Source organism: Nelumbo nucifera, chromosome 8 (assembly GCF_055504915.1).
Source record: "Nelumbo nucifera cultivar China Antique chromosome 8, China Antique-T2T, whole genome shotgun sequence".
Lineage (NCBI taxonomy): Eukaryota > Viridiplantae > Streptophyta > Magnoliopsida > Proteales > Nelumbonaceae > Nelumbo > Nelumbo nucifera.
In genome coordinates, this window is record NC_142656.1 from 13,287,419 (window position 1) to 13,313,025 (window position 25,607).

Sequence of the window (25,607 nt, forward strand, 5' to 3'; positions counted from 1 at the left end):
TTCCCTTCAGTTCTCAAGGGTAATGCTTGTTATATTGGAAAACAAAAAGAAGGCATAAGTGTCATGTAAGTGTCATAGAAGTCATTCTTTTGTATTTGAATGGGGGCAATTGCAAGGTGCCAACCAACTCGCTGATAAGGTCTCTTGTTGGTTGTAGTGGACATTTGGGATCGAATCTTGCCTGCACCTGGGTTAGAAGATGGGCTACCCCCATTGTGTAATTCTTCACAAGGTTTTGAAAAAAAAAGAGAAGAAGAATGGGACAACCACATAAAACTTTTTCAAATGTCATTGGGGCAATTGCCACACTGGCTTCTACATTCCCCTGGAGGTGAGGAGAACACCTCCAACCAGAAGTTTGACAATACACTGGGCATCACCGTCTAGATGTAAACATGTGATACTAAGGCATTTGCCTCTTTGGTGAAGGGAAGGCACCCTTCAAATGCTTCAGTTTCCACTTCTTCCTCAGCAATTGGTGAAGAGAAGGCCCATTAGTTTAGCAAATTGGGCTTGGGCTGTGGGCAAGCTTAGGATCAAATGTCTTATCCTGTTAAACAACCCAAGTTTCGCCCGTGCCGGGAAAGGCCTCACAACCATTGGACGAACTTGTTTGTTGCTGCACCAGATATTTATACCTCAAGCGTTCTGTATACTTTCATGTGTAATCCATCTCCATATCAGTTTGCCCTTCATCTCATATTCCTGTTGCGGGAGTGAATGCTTATTGATAATCCTGGTAGTTTCCTCTCCAATCATGCACGTTTATTCAGCTACCTTCAAGAAGAGATGTAATTCCTTTTTATATTAATAACTAGCGGGAACATAAGAGTATACAATTATTTTATATAATAATTAATAATTATTTATATTTTATATACTATTTTTAATAATATAAAAATAATAATAATTAATTTTAGATATGGTTGTTTATATCATCATAGTTGGCGGGGACGGTGTGGGGATGGGGAGAGCACTCCCTGCCCCGCATGGACTCCGATCCCCGCTCCATGGGATCCCCACTAATATATGCATATATACGCATACGTTTATATATATGTATATATGTACACATATGTCTATATGTTAATATTTTTAAAAATATGGTGGAATATGTTTGAATATTTTCTAATAGAATTATAAATTTTAATTATTTTATTTTTATTTTTTAAATAAAATAAAAACAAAAACATAATGGCTGTCATTATAAAGAATCACGAGGAGTGGGGATCCCTGTGGAGATTAGGGATGGCAATTTTCTCCGTCCTCGATGGGTTCCCGGGCTCCCCGATCCAGTGGGGTCAGGTATGGGGAGTGCTTTGGCGGGGTCGGGGTTGGGGCTAAAACTGAGTCCTCGACCGGGTAGTTTGGGGACGGAATGGGGAATGCAATCCCTGCCCCGCCCCGCCTCCGATTAATATATGTATATATATTATATAATATTATATTATTTATATTATAATTACACAAATAACAAAAACTCAAAAAGAGTAAAAGACAAAAACTTAAGACTCTTGACTCTCTTCTACTACATAAACTAATTAACTCGAAAAACAAAGAAGAAAGAATAGAGAAAAAAATTTGCGGTGGCAGCTAAAACTCAAAACCCTACCCTTTTTCTTTCGTTCTTCATCTATCGTATTAGTAGTTGTCGTCGGTACTATCTCTCTCTCTCTCTCTCTCTCTCTCTCTCTTTCTCTCAACTCAGTGCTCACAGGTCTAATATTTTATTTTTGAAATCTCAAACAGATGTGAGATGTTACAGATCTAAAACTTTGCAACTCACAAGTCGCAAGTCTGAAGTCTCTTTCTCTCTCTTAGACAATCAGGGATCTGGGTCTCCGACGGGGTCGGGGATGGAGGAGCATTTCTTTCCCCAATGGAGATTGGGGACGGGGATGGGGGATGATTTGGAAATCGGGGTTGGGGATGGGGAATGTAATCCCCGTCCCGAACCCGCTCCGTTGCCATTCCTAGTGGAGATGGGGATGGGGATAGCTTTGTCCCAGTTAGTGGGGATGTTGATGGGGATTTTCAGAGGGACTGGGATGGAGAGAGGCTCATCCCTGCCCCGCCTGGTTGCCATTCCGAATCAAACTAATAAAATTGACCAACCCGATTTCTAGTATTTCTAATCGGCTTTGGTTCAACAATTTCTCAACCCAACTGGGTTGGATCAATTTCGCTTTGGCCATTGTAAACTGATTAAAATCGAACAACTCGACACTAGATATATATATTCATATTTTATATTTTAAATATATTTTTTAATATGAAAAAGTGGGAAAATTCTAATATTTCTTAGGCTAAAATAATTTATATCAATTATTAAGCTTAAATCTTTTGAACCAACCGACTAAACCAAAAATTTATCAAAACGATTTAATTTGAGTGACCAGCCCCCAACCTAAATAGGTAGATTTAGTTGACCAAACAACCTAAGCCGAATCAACCTATAAATCATAATTTAATCTCCAATAATTATTAAAAATTTATAACAAAAATATACAATAAATTAAATTAAGAAAGCTAAAAAACAATAGTTTGTTTGGCTACTAAAAACTTAATTTTCAGATCACAAAGCGGTTTTTTATAATTTGTTTCGCTACTAAAAAGGTTTTAATTCGATAAAAAAGGATAGGATACATGAGGGAGCACTCTTAGGTGAGTCTCCAAAGGCATTGTTTGACAATAAACATGCATCACCTAACGAAAGCATCAGCAACAATATTTTGAGTACCTTGAATGTACCGTACTGAAATAAGGCCACGGCTAGAAGTAAGGCTCGTGGCATCCACCAGCAAATGGCTCCACTTTCAAGGTGCTTCAATCAGCTTGTCTTTGAAATGGTTGATAACAACAGAACAGTCACCTTTGATAAGACATTAGTTACAGCCACTATCAATTCCATTACAGTTTTTTTTTTTTTTTTTTGATATGTGCCTTAATTACGACCTCAAGTGGGGACTCAACAGCCTCCATTGATGAGTTTTATCATTCTGGGTCAGACAATCATCCACAAATCAAAGCCTGGGTCTGTAGCATTTGCATATCAGGACAAGATAATTAGTGTCCCTGAGTTGCTTTTTTCAACCATTCACTTATTGAGTTCACATGTGGGGCGGCCCATAACGTCCCACAGTACTATCATCGGGACTCGGGAGATGTTTCTAATGCACAGCCGGGATGTGCTGGGACACTGTGGGGCGCAGATCTGAATTCTCAGTAAGACCCATGCATTTCATCTGATTGCCATCCCAAAACACCAAACCATACAGCCTTTACAAAGGGATAATGGAAGAAGAGGTGCTCTACAGTTTTCCTCTGTGTCCCAGTTAACCCAGTCCCCCATTAATTTATTTTTCTAAACAACAACCTATTTAGTAATTAACCTTCATAAGAATACAAATATAAATTTGTAGAATATAAAATCTTACATTTTATATTATTTTGTATGTATTTATGCTCTACATATTTGTATTTATACTCTTTCTAAACTGAGTTTAATCTCTAAATTCTTTAAATCCAAGGAAAAAAATTGTTCTATTTCATAAAACCTTATGGACAAGATAGTCCTGGATTCCTCATCATTAACGACCGGATTAACTCTGTTAGCATTCCAATTACCATTCAACAACAGATTTCTAACCGATAACACATAGTTGCCTGATTGCCAATACAAATAAATATTTTATTACCTTTAGGCTATGTTTGGTTTGAAGGAAAAAGTAGGAAAAGGTAGAAAAATTTTACAAACCTTATATAGGTTTTCTTGCCTTTCCTTTCCTTTCCCTACTTTTTCCTTCAAACCAAACACAGACTTAGCCATCCAAGATAACCCCTAGACATTTATCTGTGAATTCACATGAACTTGAACCCCAATATCAGAAAACAAATTAATCAAGGCTTTACCAATATATATATATACACAAAGGCTCTTATATCAATAGATTTGCCCACATAGGATGCAGTTTTCACAATTTCCTTGGCACTTTATCATTGATAGGAAAATATTTAGCTTTCAAAAGCTTAATCAATAATGCATCATCATCATTCAAGAATCTCCCAGCAAGTTTATGGATAAAAACTTTATTGATCACTTTAGCATTTTAGAAAGCCACAACTCCCTAGCTTCTAGGTTTGCATAGTTTCACCTATGTCAATGTCTGCCAAACACTTCTTTGGGAATTGCATATAGTTATACAATGATTCAGCATGCTATGCACAACAGATTTTGTCAAGTTTGTCCATCTGAATACGATGAACTAGAAGCTTTCCAGCAGATAATTTGCTTTTCATCTTGTCAAAAATGTAATTCAAATTGACCTTTCTACTATTAACACAAAAAATAGGAACGCAGCCCTAAGCACTTAGGCTCAGTTTGAAAGGAGTACAAATACATACAAAATGTAAGATTTTGCACTCTACATATTTGTATTTGTACTCATTCCAAACTGAGCCTTAGAATCAATACAAAGGCTTATAAGTTATAATCCTTAAGTCTTTAACAAGAGAGGGATTAGCTGACTTAGGTATCATGGTTCTTGATGAGGGCGAATTTGGCCCTCTAGTGAAATTGTGACACTTGGCACCTCACGCAAGCCAAGTGCAACCTCTTGACAACTGGGCAGCTCGGCATAGCTCGCCACAGGCAGTTTGGCAGAGCCTGCCATAGCTCACCACAGGCAGCTCGGTAGAGTTTGCCATAGCTCGTCACAGGCAGCTCGACAGAGTTTGCCATAGCTCGCCACAGACAGCTCGACAGAGTTTGCCATAGCTCGCCACAGGCAGCTCGACATATCTCACCACAGGCAGCTCGGCAGAGCTCGCCACAAGCATCTCAGCATAGCTCAGGGAGCTCGGCATAGCTCCCCCCAGGTAGCTCGCCACTTGCAGGGTAGCTCGGTACAGAAGAGCACGTCGGCATATCGCAGGAAGATCTCCTGCCTGACAATCGTACCTGACAAATCCGGAGACCTGCGCCCACGTCTCTCGCCAGGCGGCGCCGTGCTTGCCATCCCTTTGAGCTGTCCCTTGCCTGGCAGAGCCGTACTCTGCAATAGCTTCCTGCACCCGCCACTTCAGCTCTGGCAGTGACGGCTATGGCAGAGAGACAGAGGCGGTTATGCTTGACTTGACAGAGGCTGTTATGCCTGATTTAACAGAGGCTGTTATGCCTGACTTGACAGAGGCTGTTACGCCTGATTTGATAGGACACCACTATATAAGGACTCCGACCCCCAAAGACAAGGGAGATGGAAAAAATGGAGGTAATTCCTGCTCTCTAGCTCTCTCATTTCTCCAATATCATCTTCAAGTTCTCTACAATCAGAGTGCTAGCTTAAGCATCGGAGAGTCCCCACCGGGTAAAGACCACTGAGACATCTGATTCAGTTCTCGCAGGTTTCTCGGCTCCTGCCGCCTACAAAGAGGAGGAAAAGATGGAGTTCTCGCAGGTTCCTCAGCTCCCGCCGTCTACAAGGGAGAGAAGATCACCTCATGCAGAGGGCAGTCGGGTTGCGCTACACCAGGGAGCTCCACCATTCTCCGAGTCACAGGCCGCCTAGGACCAGGTCAAATGATGAGGTACTTAGCCAAAAAATAAAAAAAATTGGTACGTGACCAGAACCAGTTACATCAATTGGCGCCGTCTGTGGGAACACGCTACAAAAAGCTAAGTTCTCATCCTACAAAAGCTAAGTTCTCATCCTACCAAAGCTAAGCCCTCTTCTCCCAGAAAGCTAAGTCCTCACTTTTTAGAAATTGAAGCTCTCGCTTTATAGTTTGCATTTTCTATGAACTCAAAGACTATGCATGGAGACAACAGACTAAGCAGCTCTACCAACTTTCAATTCAGATAAAACCTCATCAGTCCTCTCCGCAAGGTCCCCTCTACAAAGATGAGCTCTTCGTGGCTTCCGCGGGAGTTGGCGGCCAACAGACTACATAGGCACCCTTGCTGGTCGAGCCTTCCAAGGCTCCCGTGTGAGCTGGTGACCCAAAGTTAGTAGTGCTGCCCCCGAGGGTTGAGCTCCTAGTAGCTTTTTGTAGGAATGGGTGATCGGCATTACGAGGCTGATGCAGCGCAATCACAGGTAGCTCGACACCTGGTTAGCTCGTCACCTCACAGGTAGCTCGGCACCTCACAGGCAGCTCGGCACCTCACAGGTAGCTCGGTACCTGGTCAGCTCGGCACCTCACAGGTAGCTCGACACCTGGTCAGCTCGGCACTTCACAAGTTGCTTAGCACCTCACAGGCAAAGCCTACAGGCCACATTACTGCTGAAGACCTAGTCGCCTCTTTGGCACGGGCAAAGTCAAAGAAGAGTGGACTATGAGTCGCTCCCAAAGCCTACGGGCCACATTACTACTTAAGACCCAGTCGCCTCTTCGGCATGGGCAAAGTCAAGAAGAGTGGACTACGAGTCGCTACGGGCCACATTATTGCTAAAAACCCAATCGCTTCCTCAACATGGGCAAAATCAGCAAAAGTGAACTATAAGTTGCCCCTAGAGCCTAAGGGCTATAGTACTAAACTAGCGGAGACCTCTTCACCTTACGGGCAGCTCGCCACTTGCAGGCAGCTCCCAAAGCCTAAGGAATTGGATCAGCACTTACTAGCTCATCGACTTACGGGCCAAAAAAAGAAATCTACTCCCTTCGCTGAGTTACTCTCAACTCGGGAGTGGGGGGCAAGTGATGAGGGCGGATTTGGCCCTCCAGTGAAATTGTGACACTTGGCACCTCACGCAAGCCAAGTGTAGCCTCTTGACAACTGGGCAGCTCGGGCAGCTCGGCATAGCTCGCCACAGATAGTTCGGCAGAGCCTGCCATAGCTCACTACAGGTAGCTCGGCAGAGCTTGCCACAGCTCGCCACAGGCAGCTCGTCATAGCTCACCACTAGCAACTCGACATAGCTCAGGGAGCTTAGCATAGCTCCCCCCCTGGCAGCTCGCCACTTGCAGGGTAGCTCGGTACAGAAGAGCACATTTTCATATCGCAGGAAGATCTCCTGCCTGACAACCGTACCTGACATATCCAGAGACTTGCGTCCACGTCTCTCGCCAGGCGGCGCCGTGCCTGCCAGCCCTGAGAGTTGTCCCTTGCCTAGCAGAGCCGTACTCTGCAACAGCTGCCTGCACCCGCCACTTCAGCTCTGGCAGTGACAGCTGCGGCAGAGAGACAGAGGCGGTTATGCCTGACTTGACAGGGGTTGTTATGCCTGACTTGACAGAGGCTGTTACACCTGATTTGACAGGACACCACTATATAAGGACTCTGACCCCCAAAGACAAGGGAGATGGAAAAAATGGAGGTAATCCCTGCTCTCTAGCTCTCTCATTTCTCCAATATCATCTTCAAGCTCTCTACAATCAGAGTGCTAACTTAAGCATTGGAGAGTCCCCGCTGGGTAAAGACCCCCGAGACCTCTGATTCAGTTCTCGCAGGTTCCTCAGCTCCCACCGCCTACAAGGAGGAGGAAAAGATGGAGTTCTCGCAGGTCCCTCAGCCCTCTCCGCCTACAAAAAGGAGGAAAAGATGGAGTTCTCACAGGTTCCTCAGCTCCCGCCGCCTACAAAGGAGAGAAGATCACCTCATGCAGAGGGCAATCGGGTTGCGCTACACCAGGGAACTCCACCATTCTCCGAGTCACAGGCTGCCTAGGACCAGATCAAATGACGAGGTACTTAGCTAAAAAATAAAACAATTAGTATGTGACCAGAACTGGTTACATTAGTTTTGAAAGTATGATTAATTCTCGTCAAAAGCTTTTTCTTTTTGAAAAATTCACAAACAAATTCATAAATATCGTATCCTTCATGTCTTCCTAAAATTTTTGATATATAAGGACAAGGATTCCATTTGGCCTAGCTACGATCTTTTAACCTGCCCAAAGATTTAACAACATCATAAACTTCCTCCAATATGAAGGGATAACAGTCAGCATAAATTGTCAAGATTATAAATAACTAGATAAAATATCCCAGGGATAGATCTAAAACTTTCTTCTCTGTTAGATGAAAACAAGCTCTCAAAATATTTAATTAACAAAAGTTCAGTAATTTGATCATGGTCATGCACCCAATCTCTATTCTCCTCATCCTACCAATTTATTTGATTCCTCCTCTTTCTAATAAAAGTTTAGTGATAAAAGAATTTAGTATTCGAGTGTCCTTAACAATCTATTTTGGCATAGTAACAAATCCTTATGCATTGATTCGAAATTGTCCTACAAATCATTTTTTTTTTAATCAACACGTTCCAGTCTTCCAGAATTTTAATCTTTTTTTTTAAGGCATCAAGCTTAACCCCAATTAATTCTAAAGGTAGCATATATCTGTTTACTCAAAGATTCCACCCTTAATAATGTTAACACAATAGTTTTCTTCAAGCCACAATTCAAAGAATAAGAAGGGCTTAGGATATGAAATTCTTTGAAACAGATTTAAATCAAGGAAAATAGGTTTATGATTTGACCCCCACTCACGACAAACCATGGCCACTAGTTAAGGAAATTTCACTATAAAATCCACTGAAATTAATATTCCGTCCAACTTTCTCCTAACTTAACCAGAATTTGACCTGCCAATATTAGACCATGTGAATGCTCCATCTTGAACATCAACTTCAATCAAATTAAAAGTATTAATTAAATCCTTAAGAACCCCATTAACTTATCTATTACCAGTTAGAACCAGAGAAGTTATTTGAGAATCATCATCATCGATCTATCAAATCATCATCATTTATCCAACAAGGATTAGAGACATTAAAATCACCTAATTAAAAACATGCAAGGCAGCAGATTTATATGAGTTAGTTTATTTATATAATATTGGCATTCCAATTTTACGAGATTCGGCATACACAAACCACAACTAGGGGTGAGCAAAAAAAAATAAAAAAACCTAACCGAAAAATCGGTTAATCAAGTTGGTCGGTTTGATTTTGGTTAACCAATTTAAAAAACCGGCGGTTAATCAAATTAACTGATATACATGTTTTCTATATATTTATGTCTATTATATATATTTTATAAATTAATAAATATGTATTATATATATTTATAGTATATTATATATTATTTATTATTTAAAATATAATAATTTATATATATTTTATAATAAATATTATAAAGTTAAAAAAAATGAAAAACCAATAAACTAAACCGTTGATTAACCAAATCGATCAACCAGTTAACTGACTGGTTCCGATTATCAATTTTCCAAAAACCGATACTACCAATTTGATTCACAAAAAAGCCCACCCGAACCGTAAGGATCCCTAACCACAACATCCAATTTACTAGAGCAGTCAAAAGCATCTACATCCATATACCATTTTTCCATAAAAAAAAAAAACAAAGACCAATACCACCGGCTAAACCCTCGATGAACAAGGAAAGCTTGAAACTTGAAACTTGAAACTTGAAAGTACCAACCAACACGAATCATTCTGCCAGCACATTGTCCATATTGAATTGTATGATATCAATCTGTATAAATTGACTGATCATATAGATTAGATATGGTGCCGTATGGATGATGGGAACCAACCCATTCCACTCGTACCATGTTCTGGTCTCTACTCTACTATACCACTCTTGACCATTAACGAGGTACAAGGCATGTGAATGTTTTTATTCTATACCCTCCTCACTCCTATGTCCTAAGTCTAAGGAGAGAGAGAGAGTTTGGATGGATTTTACAGAAAGTATAGACTAGTTTCACCTTATCCAACTCTGTCGTTGGTGTTCGTTCATCAGTTAAGAAGTAGATGGGATATGATCAAAAATTCAGCTTGAATAAATTGATCGGTTTTGAATAAGTTGTCCAATCTGGCCATTCTTTCCTGTCTCCCCAGTTTACAAATTGACTAGTTGAACCGTTCAAAGTAGATATAGGTTCTATAATCGCACCATCTTTTTCAAACTATGGGAGGAGATACCCATGTGTTGTTTGAATATTTGTTGGTAAGTTGACCAAATACTTAATATCAATTAGGGAAAATTCCATTTTAATATTATCAACTTTGGGGGTACTGTTAAAATAGTATTTGAGCAAGTGTCAAGTTGGTCCCTACAGTTATATATTTATATATTTATATATATAAATATATATATAAATATATAAATATATAACTGTTTTATATATTTATATATATTTTTTTTCTGTTTTTTTCTTTAAAGATAACAAGTTGAGTCTCAAGGTAAAAGCCAAGGACTTATCACTTTTTGAAAATTTAGCTACTGTGATAAGTTTAAAAATTTGGATACTAACTTTCCCGGCCTAGTTGATCGCGCCTTAGCCCAAAATCCCCCCACCTCGCCCTAATATTTATTACTTAGCCTAGATTCACGTTAATTACCATTGTATTATTGGACTAATGAGCCATTACCTCCTTCACTACACAGCTGAAAGCGATTTTTTTCTCAGAATGATAATGGTCTGTGACTGTGTATGTAGAGAGAGAGAGAAGAAAAGGGTTTTGGGGGCAGCTTTACCCAGGCGTTGCCCAAGTAAGCTTCATTGATTAGCAGAAGCTTCGTAGAAAGACTTGGAACATGGAAGCAAAAACGACTTATATGCAGGCTCCATGCAGAAAGTCTTCTCTGAGAACAATTCAAAGCGTAGTGGTTGGTCAACTTACACCAATTAATGAATTACGCAAACGGCCAAAGTGATGTAGTGTACATGAAATTACGTTTTATTAATAATTAATTGAGACTTCTTAACAAAAGCTTTCTAGAAAGCAGATTTCACAATTCAGATTCCCTTCTACTTCTTCTTCTCCATCAGCTTCATCAACAAGAATTTGCTCCGAAGTCTCTGGCTACTTTGTTCACTTTCTCTCCCTCCGGCCTCCGTTGCTGTAGCTAGCTAGTAGTCCAAAATTACACCCTGCACACGGAGAAGGGCAATCTATCAAAACCCAGAAGAATTGAGAGAGGTTCTGAAATGAACAATAAATTAAGCATAAGAAAGAAGAAACTGACTGTTGGAATTCTATGTTGATGACATTAGCCGATACATTCGCAATCTCGCCAAAAGCTGTGGCAGAGAGAACCATAGTGGTGCCAGCTCTTGAGGGGCGAGAGACAGAAGAAGCCGCTCGATCAACAATCTTTACCTGAATTATCTTCCCTTGAACACAAGTTCCCGGTACCGTCGCGCTTAGGCATCTGACGAGATACTGTCTCCCACAAGACGCCCCGTTGTCCCAAATCCCCTCACCGGCCGACGCAAATAAATTGTTTGCCGGAAACTGGCTCACATCATTGTTATAACAGGCCGTCGCTACATATTTACATCCAGCGCACAGAAAGAAATAGAAAAGAATAAATAAAAACTCTGAATCAAGCTCTCGTGTGACGACGATACATTCTCAGAGTAGTGATGAAATTTTACAGTTGAAGGATGTTTGTGAAACGGTGGATTGTTGGTGGCACTTACGTAAATACGGAGGGTTGTAGAGAGAAGCGGTGCCCACATCGCCGAGAGAGGAACTAAATAGCACTGCGAATACGAAGAAGAGTAGATATGGGAGTTGATGATGACGATGAATCCACATCCTGCACTGAATGAACGGAATTTGCTCAAAACTTCGATACCCACAATCACATTCTCAGAACAAATTAAGTTGGTTAGATCTCTGGCTGCCTGGCTGGCTGTAATGGAGAAGATCAAAAAATCCAGCGGTCACCAGGGTCAAGGGGATGGGCTATCGCTGCTGTGTATAGACCGGAGAAACAAAAAAAGAAAAAAAAAGCATTCCCAGGAGTCAAGAGGATTATATTAGTGATAAGGCCGGCTGATTCCAGCGGGTTTCTCAATGCATGCCAGCCGCTTTGATCACCGTAAATAACTAAATAACTGGCGAGGGGCGCCCGTGCTCAGCACGGGCGAGTAATTGGGAGAATAAAAAAATTGTGGTAGTTGGATTAAAATCCTGGTCTCGGAAAATTATATCAAAGATATATCTTTTTATCCTGTCCCTACAAATTCTTTCACTCTTATATAAAATATTGATATAAAAAAAAAAGAAAAGAAAAACTCAATCTCAATTAACTTTTCTAATTTTTACTCTTTCTTGCATATTTAAGTACAAAATAAATAGAATCAAAGGTGGGATCTCCATGTTTCCTAAATATGGTTCCAACACAGTGGTACCAATTCACCATTATCCAATAATTTTGAACTTGCTTCTTTTGTCTGGACAAGTAGCTTGGTCTGGAATGTCCGTTAATCTAAAATCATAAATAACAAAACCAATAGCTTACATGCTATAGTAGCAACACCATCCTGCCTAAAGCTAAAATTTGGCTACTAAACATTGGTCTGGAATGTATAGTTCATGTGCCCACAAAAACATATTTGTAGCACATGGAACTCATGTCATTATATATGTCATGATTTAAAATTATTCAGCCAAATATAAAACCTGGGTCGCGATTAACTGAATTATGAATTTAAGACATACAAAATTATATTTTATTGGCTCAAGACAAACCCACAAACCCAAACCACGAACTCAAAATGGAAATCACAAGTATACATTCTAAAAAAAAAGCTTTTCAATAGACTGGTTGTCCTACAATATTAGATTAGGAGATAATTTTGATCCTTCCAACGAACTCAAAATCAAAATCTCTATTTAAAGGATTTTGAATGACCCAAAAGTGGATTTCCCTAACTATGATCCATGTGTGGATCCATATACTAATATAGACCGTGTACCATGATCATGATAAAAGTAGCAAACTTTGGAAACATATCACATGTGTTTTAACAGAACATTAGATATTAGATTATTATTAGACACCACTAAGTTACTTGTGCAAAAGCCAAAAATAATCTTAAATCTCCAACATAAGGATTAAATTCTAAATCCAAAGCTTAATCAATCTACTGCACAGCCTAATCTATCCATATGTTACACCAGAGCACACATAACCCAACTTGTATATCTTCTTCCTTTTTTCAAAGGAATTCCTAGTTGGATGCAAAATTTTGGTAGGCTAAACATTGCTTGTTGTTCACCCCCATTTGATAGAATTACTTCCTGGTTATTAGTTTTTGGTTTCCCTATTCTGTGTTTCTTTTATTTGAATAAGGAAATAAAGAAAAGAGAGTTAATGAGTGAGAAAGAGTAATAAAGAGGATATATAATGAGTCACCATTTTAACCGCTGATAATGAGTAAGAGAGTTAGAAGAAAAGTTCTAAAGACATGTCCATCGTCATTCTTGTAAACTAAAGAGAGGTATACAAATTATAGGGAGTAACAAATAAAATAAATTAAAAAATACAGAGGCGGAAAGGAGAAAGAAGCCTTCTAAGTTGATTAGGTGGTGCATTCGTTCAATGTGAGGTCCCATCCTTTAAATTAGAAGAAATCTTCATGAAGTAACAATTATTGGATATTGTCAATGCCACAAATACGAAACAAAATTCTTAAATATAATGTAAACAAAATATCTATATGCTCTATAGATATAAACAAAACATACAAAGAAAACTAGAAAAGGATAGATCTTTCTTTAAGAATAGATTATCCAAAATAAAAAAATTTAAAAATCTAGTACTAAAAGACCAAAACAACCAACCAAAACATTTCACTTGCGACTCAATTTATCTACAGTTAAAACATCACCCTTACACAACTTGCATTTTCTTTGCCTCTTCCCTCCTATGAATCTAAAACCCAACATACCAAAATGACAAATCCATAATACAAATGCCTAAACTTGCTAGTCCAATAACAAGTTGTTGACATACAAATGCCTTTGTCATGACAATACATCACGGTATCACAACTTGCATCAGATGACTGAAAAGTACTAGGGTTTTCGACTTAGAGAGCCTCCCATGTTTCTCTAAATGGTGGAAAAGCTAGCCGCCATCACAAAGAAGAAGAAGATAAGGCAGAGCCCCTGTTTCAGCCTCAAGCAAGAAGCAAAAAGAGAAGGAAATAAAGAAAAATAAAAACATGCCTCTGCAGTAGAACAAAAAAACAAACAAAAAAGCAACAATAAAACTTTTACGGGCTTAAATTGTAATTCTCACATAGAATTGAAAATCCAAAACCTCAAGGTAGAATCAAGACTTTGTATTCACTGATACATCAAGACTTTTGAAGAAGAACTCAGACGAATCAGGACTTTGACGGGCCTAAATTGTAATCCTCACATAGAATTGAAAATCCAAAACCTCAAGGTAGAATCATGACTTTGTATTCACGGATACATCAAGACTTTTGAAGAAGAACCCAAACAAAGCTATGAAACAAAAAACAATTTATAACAGGGGTTAGGAGAAAGCAATTTGAATTTTTCATGTCCACTACATGCATTCTGAAATACGAAGCTTATTGCAAACCACACGACTACAGAACACCCAGTCTGACCAAGTTTGATATCTTCACTAAATAGGAAATCCTTGTTGTTTGTGAATAACATGTCAGACCCAATTTCAGCGTGTTCTCTCTTTCATGCTATTAAGCTGCTCACAGAGGTCATGCAGCTAATGTTGCATGCTGGATAGAACTTAATTTCTAAAAAACCAGATGAAACATCAAAGTGGGACATCAGAGCTTCTTTGGAACTTTGTTTCTAGAATAAAATTTAGAAAAGCAAACTCAACTGGAACATCTCCACCCCCAAACCCAAACACCACTAAACCTACAACAACAAACCAAAAAGGAATGATAAAAAAAAAAAAAAACTAAAACAAAATAGAGCTTCAGTTGAAACATGGGTCGCAACCATCTTGAAAACCTACATATCATGACTAATAAATTGAGGAAGATACGGCGAAGAGAGACCATAAGAGGGCCGACAAATACAGAGGTGGGAAAATAGACAAGAGAGTTTTTTTAAAAACAAGAAAAAGATCGTGATAGATTGAGAAGAGAATAATGGCATGTGTAAGAGAGGTGAGAGACAAAAAGATCGTGACAGACAGTTTAGCACAGAGAGGGATAGACACGTACAATATCATGCTATAAAATATGTATGATTCACGGGCACGTGTTGCACATGCGATCAAATATCCTATTTCCCTTATTCATATCCGAGTTCACCTGATAATTCAACATCACACGTTCGAGTGTGAGTACGTGGGTGGGAATCTACAGTAAGATTCCGTTTTCTTAAACGAGAGGGTGCCATGAATCACCCAATCGTATTAATATATATATATATATATATATATATATATATATATATATATATATATATATATATACGTGTTCAACGGCACAACCCTACCTGAACTACTGTTATAAGAATTTTCTTTTTTATTCATTTATAAGAATTTCCTATAATTAAAAAAATGGGTTCGGGTGCACATCCGAGCCATTTTCATTCAACAGTTGTAAGTTGTAAATTGGTCCAGGTAATGCAATCACTGTAAGGCTATGAGGACACTTTAACGAGATGGAATGAAACAACCGGACCAACCCATGAACCCTACCTTCCGAATCCAAAAAAAAAAAAGGGTTACAGTTAAAAGGGGTGGAGATGAATCAAGTTATTCACGAGTCATTCAAGTTTGATTCTCCAAAATCATGATTGATTTGGTCTAAGGTGGCGTTCGCTAAATCGAAGCTTGAAATCTGAAAAAGCAAAAAAACCTTCGAAAAAGTTTTATAGAAAATTTTGATTTTTTCACTTTTGTAGACATTATAGTGGAGTTGTTCCATAATCTGAATGTTGTAATCTCTGAAAAATTTATATTTTACAAATTTACTCCTCAAAGTCATTATATAAATAAAAGTAAATGAAAGCGATTATAGTAATAGGATATTATATACAAAATATATAATGATAAAAGTTAATAAATAATATCAATAAAAAATAAAAATAATGTAAAAATGATAAAATAGTAAAAATTATTATAAATACAATAAAATGTAAAAAATAAAAGAATAACGGTAATAAAAATTAAATATATAAAATAGATCATTTAATGACAAAAATAATATAAAAATAGTAAAAGTATGTAAAAGATATCAATAAATGATAAAATAATGTAAAAAGAGATAAAATAGTAAAAATTTATTGATATAATAATAATAATAATAATAATAATAATAATAATAATAATAATAATAATAAATAAAAAATAAAAAATCAAGAAATAGATAAGTTAGTGAAAATTTTATTAAAATAATAAAACTCTAAATAAAGACAATAATAAAAGAGAATAAAAATATTAACTATTATTAAAAATAATGTAAAATTAAAATAAAATATTATAAATAGATATTTTCAATAATATTTTAAAAATAATAAAGAAAGCAAGTTGTTATTAAAAAATAAGAAAAAAATACACTAACCCAATTATTGGAATTAACATAATTCAATAGCAAATATTACTTGTAAAATTTTAATGAAGAACACACTTCATAAGTACTTGGAGATTACCATTCGTTTGGATACCCTATACATAGTTCGATAGCAAATGCCTAGGTGAAAAATAAACATTAAAAGATAACATCATAATCTAATACAACCCCATAAACAAAGAAAATGGTTTTGTATTGTATCCTAATCAAATATCAAATCAACCATGAAACAATGTCTGTGCTATCTCTTCATGTAGTGCATGCATGAAGTTTTGATGTGCTTAAGGTCCCTCATCTCCTCCATAAACAAAAGAACCTCAACTCTGTTTGATGAAGATTGTTGGCATTGCTGTTTTGGAGTGGGAGAATGGTTGTCAGAATAAAGAAGGGTTTGAGTGGGTTTGGGATGATTTAAGGTGCAGGGTAATTTTGGGTTTTTTGAGTTCTCACAAGGGCACCAGTGGAACAAAAATTTTGTGCGCTACCTCCGAGCTTGGAGTCTGAATAAATTGGAGGAGTTTTCAGTTCCTCTATTCAGATGTGTAGCCAAACACCTTCGAGCACTGAAAAAACAAGTTTTTCAACGTTCGATGGTGCATTTGGTGCTACTGAACATGACCTAAATCAAGCTTCGAACATAGTTTAAGTCCAATATATAAGATCAATTAACAATTGAACTAGGCTTAAATAATATAAGGCCCCGTTTGGTTCACTGGAATAGGGGTCTGAAATCCATGGGATATTTCGATTCTAATTATTTGGTTGGGCAGAATTGGAATCCTACTTCCATTCTTACTGGGATGGCATTCCCCCATTTGAGAGAATGAAATTTCATTCCTGTTGATTCTAATTCTCATTTCCATTACTATCTGAACCAAATAGACTATGAGAATAAACTATTCCGATTCCGATTCCAATTACAAACCAAACGGATCCTAAAGCTCTAATCAATCTTATATATTTAAGTTTTTTTATATAAGGTTTGATTTGCTGTCCAATTCAAGCATATGATCTTTTGAGTTGAGTTAGTTCAAGTCATAACTTAAGTCCAAATTCGAGCCTTATGCTTTTTGTCTACTCAAATTATCTAATATTATTCGGCTTGGCTCAGCTTGTATCCACCACCCTTGAGGGTCATGATTGAAGGTTCAACAAATTGGGTTAAGGTTGACCTCAACTTGACCTAACTGAGACTGAGGTGGCATTTAATTTAAAGTTTGAAATCTGAGAAGCAAAAAAAAAAAAAAACCTTGGAAAAAGATCTAAAAGCATTTAGAGGAAAAGGATTAAATAAAAGTATATGAAAATGATTGAAGTAATAGGATATTATAAAAATATTATGAAAAAATAAAAAATAAAAAATATGATAAAAATCAATAAATAATATCAATATAAATAAAAAATAACATAAAATGACAAAACAGTAAAAAATATTATAAATAAATAAATATATATATATATATTCAATTTCTTATACTATTTTATTTCTTTTGTATTGTAATTTTTTAATTTCATTTTATTATTTCATATATAAATAATTATATACATCAAAATTCATATAAAATAAAATTTTAAGATTTTTTTTCAATTTTTTTATCTATTTTATTAATTTATTTTAAAAATTTTATTTTCTTTTCAAAATTAAAAATAATATGCCTCTGATGGCTTGGGCCAGGCCTGTGGCATGACACAACCCGACTTGGGTCCACCTGGGCTCATGCCATGGGTCGTGCTAGGCCTGACCTATTAAGGATTCTAGAGGAGGCCGTCATCGCCCCGATAGGCCCGTAGGGCATCACGGAATGAACCGCTAAAGCACGGGTGGCTCGCAAAGTCATGCCATGCTATCCTAGCATTGCCCGATTTACACCTCTAGCCTGCTGCATTCTATAATGGAGGAAGAATGGTAAAAAACGAAAAAGGGTTTTTAAGGTTGGGTTGGAAGAACACGAGTAATTTTGAATTTTTTTGAATTTTTATAGGGACAACACAAGAAAAAATATTTCGTGCACTACCTCCGAAGGCACAGAGGTAACTCACCATTTGAAGAATTCAAAGTTACATCCTGTGTTCAGTGGCGATGTTCGAACTTCGAAGGTACAATCGAACGACCACCGTGCCTGAAAAGTAGGGGTGTTCGCAGTCCAGTTTGATGCAGTTTAGAGAATATCTCAGACCAAACACTGCCTGAGTTTAACCCATGAGAATGATTTGATCACTAACCACATGAATCATTATCAAACAGCCCCTCATTAATTTATTCATCCAGGTAGGCAGGCCTACATGCTAATTATGAAAAAAAAAAAAAAGAAGGGTTCGACCCCATGAAAAATTACCCATTATTAAACATTACATTAACTAAGTAACGAATGTTGCTAGGTTAAGTGGTTGAGGGCTTAAAAGGAAAAATATGGCCAAACCCAAGCTCAAAGAACCCACTACGCTTTGGAAGTAAAAAGTGTTTGTAGGCCATAGACGTCTTTCAATCCCTTCATGGCAACTGGAGGATGGATGGTCAATTACACCTGCATCTGGGGTCCTACTCCTACTACGCCCATCAGCGGTCTTGTAATATCTGGCCCGTGGCATTGTCATGGAATTTTTGTCCAAATATGTTGGTAGGTCAAGAAAGAGCTAGGGTCTCCATCCACCAATAGAAATCAGTTCTCCTCCAACTATTTAAGAATTAGGTTTTCTACTGTCCTCATTGACCCAAATGCCTATTCGTCTCAATTGTAAATTTGTAAATCACACCTATCAAATGCCAACTATGGCTTCTCAATTTGACGTTTCAGATTCAGAGTGATAAAGACGTTTAATCAACAATGACTCTAAATATGTCTTTTTGAATAAGAAGAATAAGGTGTAGAAACTAGAAATTGTTCGAGGCATGGGGTTCTATAGAAGATACCGGTTAGGGACTGAATTCTAGATTCAAGAATGGTGGTTGAGATTCCCTTAAAAAAATTGTATCCAGAGGACTATTGGGAAAAATATCTTCATATTGTGGGCCAATGGAAAGAAAGAAACACAGTTATTTTAGGCTCAGTTTGGAAGAAGTATAAATACATATATATAGAATGTAAAACCTTGTATTTTATATTATTTTGTATGCATTTGTACTCTTACCAAACTGAGCCTAAGAAACAATTTCCACCAATCATTATAGCAAAAGCTTGGCCAAGATGTTCCTAATTAAAGACAAGCAAAACCTACCTATAAGACACTAAGGCAGTCTCTATGGTAAAAGGTTTCATGTAAGCTACGAACAAATTAATGTCTTCAGTATGTACAGAACATTGACGTGTTGATTGATTTTGTAGCCCATTGTACAAAACTTTGTTTGTAGCTAGTCTGGACTCCTTAGTCAAATAATCAAATCTATAAACAAACAAATAAAGAGGGATTACTAGTAAACTGGATGTCTTGCCCAACAAAACATTATAAAACAAAATTAGGCATGAGTAAGGTACCCAAGACTTTCATGCACTCCTTGTTTACTATTCTGCAAAATTGGTGTCTCTTTATGACTTGAAATTCAATTTCAATCTTTAAAGGCAATATCTAAAAAAAAAATGTCATTTTCTTAGACACCCCTATGGTTTCTAAAACCTATCCTCTATTTTGAATATTATTAAAACACCCTTATAATTTGTATATGCTTTATTTAATTGACCATCAATCAAAAACCATTTGTGTTTTCATCTTGGAATGGCGATATGACCTCTTAAGGCAAGTTCAAAATATAAAGGAATATTGGTCCAAGGTTTTCATTCAAAAAATAACCTTAATAAATTTCTTATCAACCTTTTCGAGAAACAAATAAACCATATCCCGACCTTATAACTGTATTTGGAAAAGGAGTGGACTATGTGTAATGTGAGAACTTTTAAGGCTATTGTTTTGGAATAAAGAACTTGGGTTCATGTCCTCCCGCATTTTTTCACTAATTTTAAGAGCTCAAATGGCTATTCCCAAATGGAAATACAAACAGTTCCTAGCAGAAAATTGAATAAGTAAAACAATTGCAAATTAAGGGTATTAAGGGGGTGTGTTAGTAATATATAAATTAGAGGATACATTTTAATAAATATGTGAAGCTATATAGGCTGTCTAAGTAAATGACATATAAGAAATCGAAAAAGAGACATGATTGGGTCATTGGTATGAGTTAGGCATCCATTAGCTTACTGCGCCAAATTAATGGCTATGTGGCAGATGAGAACGGCTCATATTGAATCTTGTTCTTGAAGGGCTTGCTGTAAAATTTGGGTTCAACCACACTTTCACAAAAACAGTGACCCATGGTTAATAGGAATTGGAAGGAGGGATGTTTGAGACCTGAACTTTTAGATCAACCATTCTAATATTTTATCTATTAAAAAAAATAAAAACCATTATGATATTCTGATCTAACACCCCACATGACTGGCTATCTCTTCAGCTATATATATGTTGGACCACTGGTGACTCATAGGGGTAGGGCTGTTAATGGATTTTGAAAGTCTAATATCCGATACAACTTCTAATTTGATTATCTTGCATTTCGATGTTATAACTTGTGTTCAATTAATAATCGAATTGGATGCAAATTTAATTTATATATATATATATATATAAAGTTAAAAATAATTAGCTATTTTATTTTTAAAACTTTCATCATTTTAAATACAATAAGATGGTTGTTAATTAAATCTAAATCCTATCCAAAAGATTTACTATTGGATGTGGATGTAAATATAACTGAAAATCCAATTCGTTTACAGCCCTATGTAGAGAGTGCTTCCATTTTCCTTTGGCTCAGTTTGTAAGGAGTACAAATACAATTATGTAGAGCTTGTATTTGTACTCCTTCCAAATGGAGCCTATAGAATGAGTTGCTTTTAGGCCTCATTCGCTTTTCAGTAAGTTATTTATCCGAGTAAATGCACTTACTTGGATAAATCTTTCCCAAGTGCATTTATCCATGTTTTTTTATTTCTCATGTAAATAAGGCAATAATTATTTTATCTATAAAATTTAATTATTAAAAATGACCATTTTTATTCCATTCAAGTATTGGCAACTTTCCCCTAAGTGGGAAAGTTATTTACCCACCTAAGAGATGGGTATCACTTACTCGAATAAGTGATACCCAAGAAAATAAACTTTCTCTGGTCCCCAAATAAATCTAAAAAAAAAAAACGAGTTTTTTCATCAATGAAAACCAAAATCCCATTGACCAATTTCCCCCCTCTCAGAATTCAAAAAAAAAACACCCCCTTAGGTATAAATGTGAAGGGCTTGACGAAACTTGGATTTTTTCTTAAAGTTTGTCCATCCCAACATATAAATATAGTTGAATTGGATATCTTAATCCTAACTTGCACACTTGATGATTGACGAAACTTGGATCTTTTCTTAAAGTTTGTCCATCCCAACATATAAATATAGTTGAATTGGATATCTTAATCCTAACTTGCACACTTGATGAAGGGCCGAGGGAAACACTCGTCTACTTAGAGTAGGGACACCTTAACAGTCAAGGCATGAGAAAAAGGACAGGACAAAAATATTATACCCTTATCTCTATTATGTTCCTTTATCTATTTGAGAAAAGAAAAGCCTTGTTTGGAGTTCCCTTGGCCTTCTCCCAAGGAAAAAGCAGAGCAAGGATGTATGTATTGTTACATCACATATGACATTTGAACTAAAAAATTTCATGATCTGAGAAACTTTAAATTTGACGTTTTAAATAAAGAGTATCAATTTGTATTAATCAGTATTCAAAAAATTTCTCTCATACAGATTTATGTTAATGAACCCACGAGGCAAGACAACACCATCATACCAAACAGCCCCTTTTTTAACATAAAAAAAGGAATGTATCTGGTATCTGGATGGAAGGAATGTATCCGTTCATCCAGGTAAGTGTCCTTGGTGTGGTGGGCCACTATCTAGGACGAGTTGAGGTACATGATACATATCCAACAGAAATTATACGGGATCAATCCGATTAGAATTGGACTACAAGTCTAGAATGAATAAACCATCAAGATTCAACAATGGAGTGCGATTGATCATTTCTATACATTTATAAAAGCACCAAGAGAAGAGCAGAAAGAATACCTCTTTTTGCAGAGAACCTTGGAATGGAGAATATGGTGGCTCCTAACAATGATAGAGGAAAATACACAAAAACAAATATATACCTTAAGACTGTAGTACGACCTCGGCCATGTCTATTCCTTAATTAATGGCGGATTGAATGAATTTTCCTTTGTATTACTGTGATTGATTTGCTTTTAGGGCAAGTGACAAATGACAGAAACAAATAAATATTCAATTTTGGATGGATACGGAAACGGCAAATTAAATCACAAGACAGTTTTGTGGGATACAGCTTAGCAACCTGGCCTCTCTCATTCTGAATATGGACGTAACGTTTTTATCAATCCTTTGGGAAATGGGTCATCTGCTTGCTTGAACATGTACCGTGGCCCCAAAGCCAAGCTAGCAGTGGTTCAACACTGCAAGTAAAGCTGTCTCATTTATTTGCAAGTAAAGCCTAGAGATGAAGTAATAAACGGTGCACTTGACTGCACCCATGGGGTCGGTTCATAACTGAAGAAATGCTCAACCCGTATCCGCCCAAGTTGGACCCTAATGCACGATATCGGTGGTTCTGTGTTCTGTCATTTTGCAATGAAGAAGACCGCATGCTTCTAGAACCCATAACTCTTATCTATTCAATTGCGGCATGGGCATTGGAGGTAAAAAAAAGGATCGTATCCACCATAAAAGATGTAGAAAAACCAGGACGGAGCTTTAAAGCTGAGGAGTAGGGAAAAATGTTAATAATATTGAATTTAATGTGTTAGGGTCGATTTGGTTTACAGTTGGAATTGGGATCCAATCAGATTCTCTATTTTCTTATTTATTTGGTTCAGATGAAAATCATAACTGGCTGGAATGGATTTTCATTCCTAATAAAAGGGGAGGGAATGGCCATTTATTGAGGAAATGCCATTCCGTCCAGCTGACGGAATTGGAATAGGATTTCGGTTTGGAATTAGAATGTTCCGATTCTAGACTCTATTCTCGAAAACCAAACGGATTCTTACTTATTTTGAGGAAAATATTAATGCATATTTATGAGACAATCAATTCTTAGACTAATGAATAAATAGGTATTGAATGTAGAAATTATTTTAAGGATATGCCAGCATTTATTTTGCTATAAAGAAACCCGTGATAGAATATATATATCATTAAGTGCCTCTTGAAGATTATAGGAAAATTAAAAAAATGGGTTATATATTTGCCTTATTTACTAATTCATTGGATGGACTCCTCTCTCCTCTCATTCCATTATGTTTTTCCTTTTAGTATGTGTTTGGTTTGAAGGAAAAAGTAGGAAAAGGAAAGGAAAGGAAAAGTAAAGAAACTCATACAAGATTTGTAAAGGTTTCCCTACCTTTTTCTTCCTTTCTCTATTTTTTCCTTTAAACCAAACATAGCCTTAGTATTTTTAAATTTAAGGGTCATTTAGTAAAACACCCTTGTAGTTTTATGAATTTACTAAAACATACCTTATAATTAACATATACTTTGCAAAATATTTACTTTTCATTAGATAGAAGTGAAAATTGATATTTTTGATCTTCAAAAAACAAAATGAAAATTGACATTTTTGATCTACCAAAAAACAAAATGAAAATATCATTCTTGTCCTTAGTAAATTGCAAGCAACAACTATGTTCAATCAACATGCCATTTCAGATGAAAAAGCTCGAATGCCATTGTTCTCTCTTTGTCATTATGCCGATACCAAACACTGTTTGGTAGATCTGAAATTCAAACACTATTTCTTTCTAAAAGCTTAATATAAAGTTCTAGGGATATTTTCCAAATAAAATAACATGGGCCCATGCTATTAAATTTTCTAGGCAGTTTCCATTGCTATGTAAGTAATACAAACCATTTGTGTTATTGATACCGGGTCACATGGTTGATTTGTGTTTTGTTGGTGTGGTGGGTCTTACGTGTTTCCACTATATGTTTGTAATCAAACGTATTCAAAATTTATTTTCATTCTTGCCATAAAAGGAATTCACTTTTTTGGAAAAAAAATTGGTGTGTAGCAACATTTTCTCATTGTCAACACAAACTTTGTGTTTAAATCCAAACACAAAAAAATGAAAAATATTCAAATAAATTAATTTTCTTATATTTAAGGTAAATGGGATACAACTCATTGTATTTGAATTCTCCTACAAAATAGATAGCAGTTCCGATTTTTCTCTTGATGAAGTACTTCTTACAACTTGAATATTTGCATTTAAATTGCAGTCGAGGGTTGGATGACGTGTTTATGTACTTTAGAGAATGGTGAATATTACTTTCTTTAATTGGCTTTGAAAGCTTGATCAAAAGAATGATTCTGCTAGACTTCAAAGGTATTGTGGTTTTACTCTTTAGTGTATGTGCTTTATTCTTCTCAAGACTTCTTATTTCACATAGTTTACCTCTTTGACCAAAAGTCTCATCCATCTTGATAGGAACCCCTATTTTATAGATTTCTTGGTTTAATTTCTTTCCTCCTCTTGATTGAGGATTTGATTAGTTCATCTTATCTCTAGTTACATTTTTTATAAAAAGGTTGACAATTTGCCATTTATGGAGAGAATGATTTTTCAATCAATTATTCTCTCTTTAATCGTTGACTAGATTTCCATCGTGAAGTGAACTCTAATTGGATTATTTCTTCCATAAAGCATTAAAACTTGTAATTCACATTTCAATAGACCCTCCCATTGTGTTAATGGATTTGCAAAAACAAAGCCAAAACGTTAAGGCCCATGCACATATTTAAGAGAATGGAACAAGATCCAAATAGAAGGATCCACACTGAGGCCAATGGGGAGTAGGGCCCATTTGAAAGCTCGTGAAAATTTTGATGTTTACACTCATTCTTCCCATTTGTACCCATTTTTGCCCATTCTAAAATTCTGTTATGGAAAAGAATGAGTAAAAATGAAAGTTGAGCCTACGGGTGGACACAAGTTGAGCTATTCATGAGCTGTTCGAGCTTGATTTGTGAAAAACTTGACTCAGCTCGACCCAAATTGAGCTTTATATATAGTTCGTATGTAAATTGAGTCAAACTCGAACATTTTGAAATTCGGCTCCCTAGGCTCACGAGCTTTAGAGCTTATATATATTAAGTATATATTTAAATTTATATATATTATTATACTATTTTAATGAATTCCACTGGT

At 36.4% G+C, this 25,607-nt stretch overlaps 1 protein-coding gene across 5 annotated transcripts; it reads right to left on the reverse strand.

Moving 5' to 3' along the window:
- Nucleotides 1–10,687: 10,687 nt before the first annotated feature.
- LOC104592343 (EG45-like domain containing protein) lies at nucleotides 10,688–22,711 on the reverse strand. Of its 5 annotated transcripts, none has more exons than XM_088892590.1 (4): nucleotides 22,539–22,711; nucleotides 11,455–11,573; nucleotides 10,998–11,298; nucleotides 10,688–10,902 (listed from the first exon to the last, which is right to left on the reverse strand). In XM_088892590.1, exons 2-4 carry the CDS (start codon nucleotides 11,570–11,572, stop codon nucleotides 10,896–10,898), a joined length of 426 nt encoding a protein of 141 aa, XP_088748716.1. In that variant the 5' UTR covers nucleotide 11,573; nucleotides 22,539–22,711; the 3' UTR covers nucleotides 10,688–10,895. The 5 variants fall into 5 exon arrangements, with proteins under 5 accessions (XP_088748716.1, XP_088748714.1, XP_010249970.1 ...); XM_088892588.1 differs by having other exon boundaries at nucleotides 11,455–11,578; XM_010251668.3 differs by having other exon boundaries at nucleotides 22,456–22,711.
- Nucleotides 22,712–25,607: the final 2,896 nt, after the last annotated feature.

Excerpts from the sequence above, each read along its gene's own strand:
- LOC104592343 (XM_088892590.1), bottom strand. The coding sequence starts at position 11,572 with ATGTGGATTCATCGTCATCATCAACTCCCATATCTACTCTTCTTCGTA. Across the intron at positions 11,299-11,454 it reads CTACAACCCTCCGTATTTAC|CGACGGCCTGTTATAACAAT; the intron begins GTAAGTGCCACC and ends GTAAATATGTAG.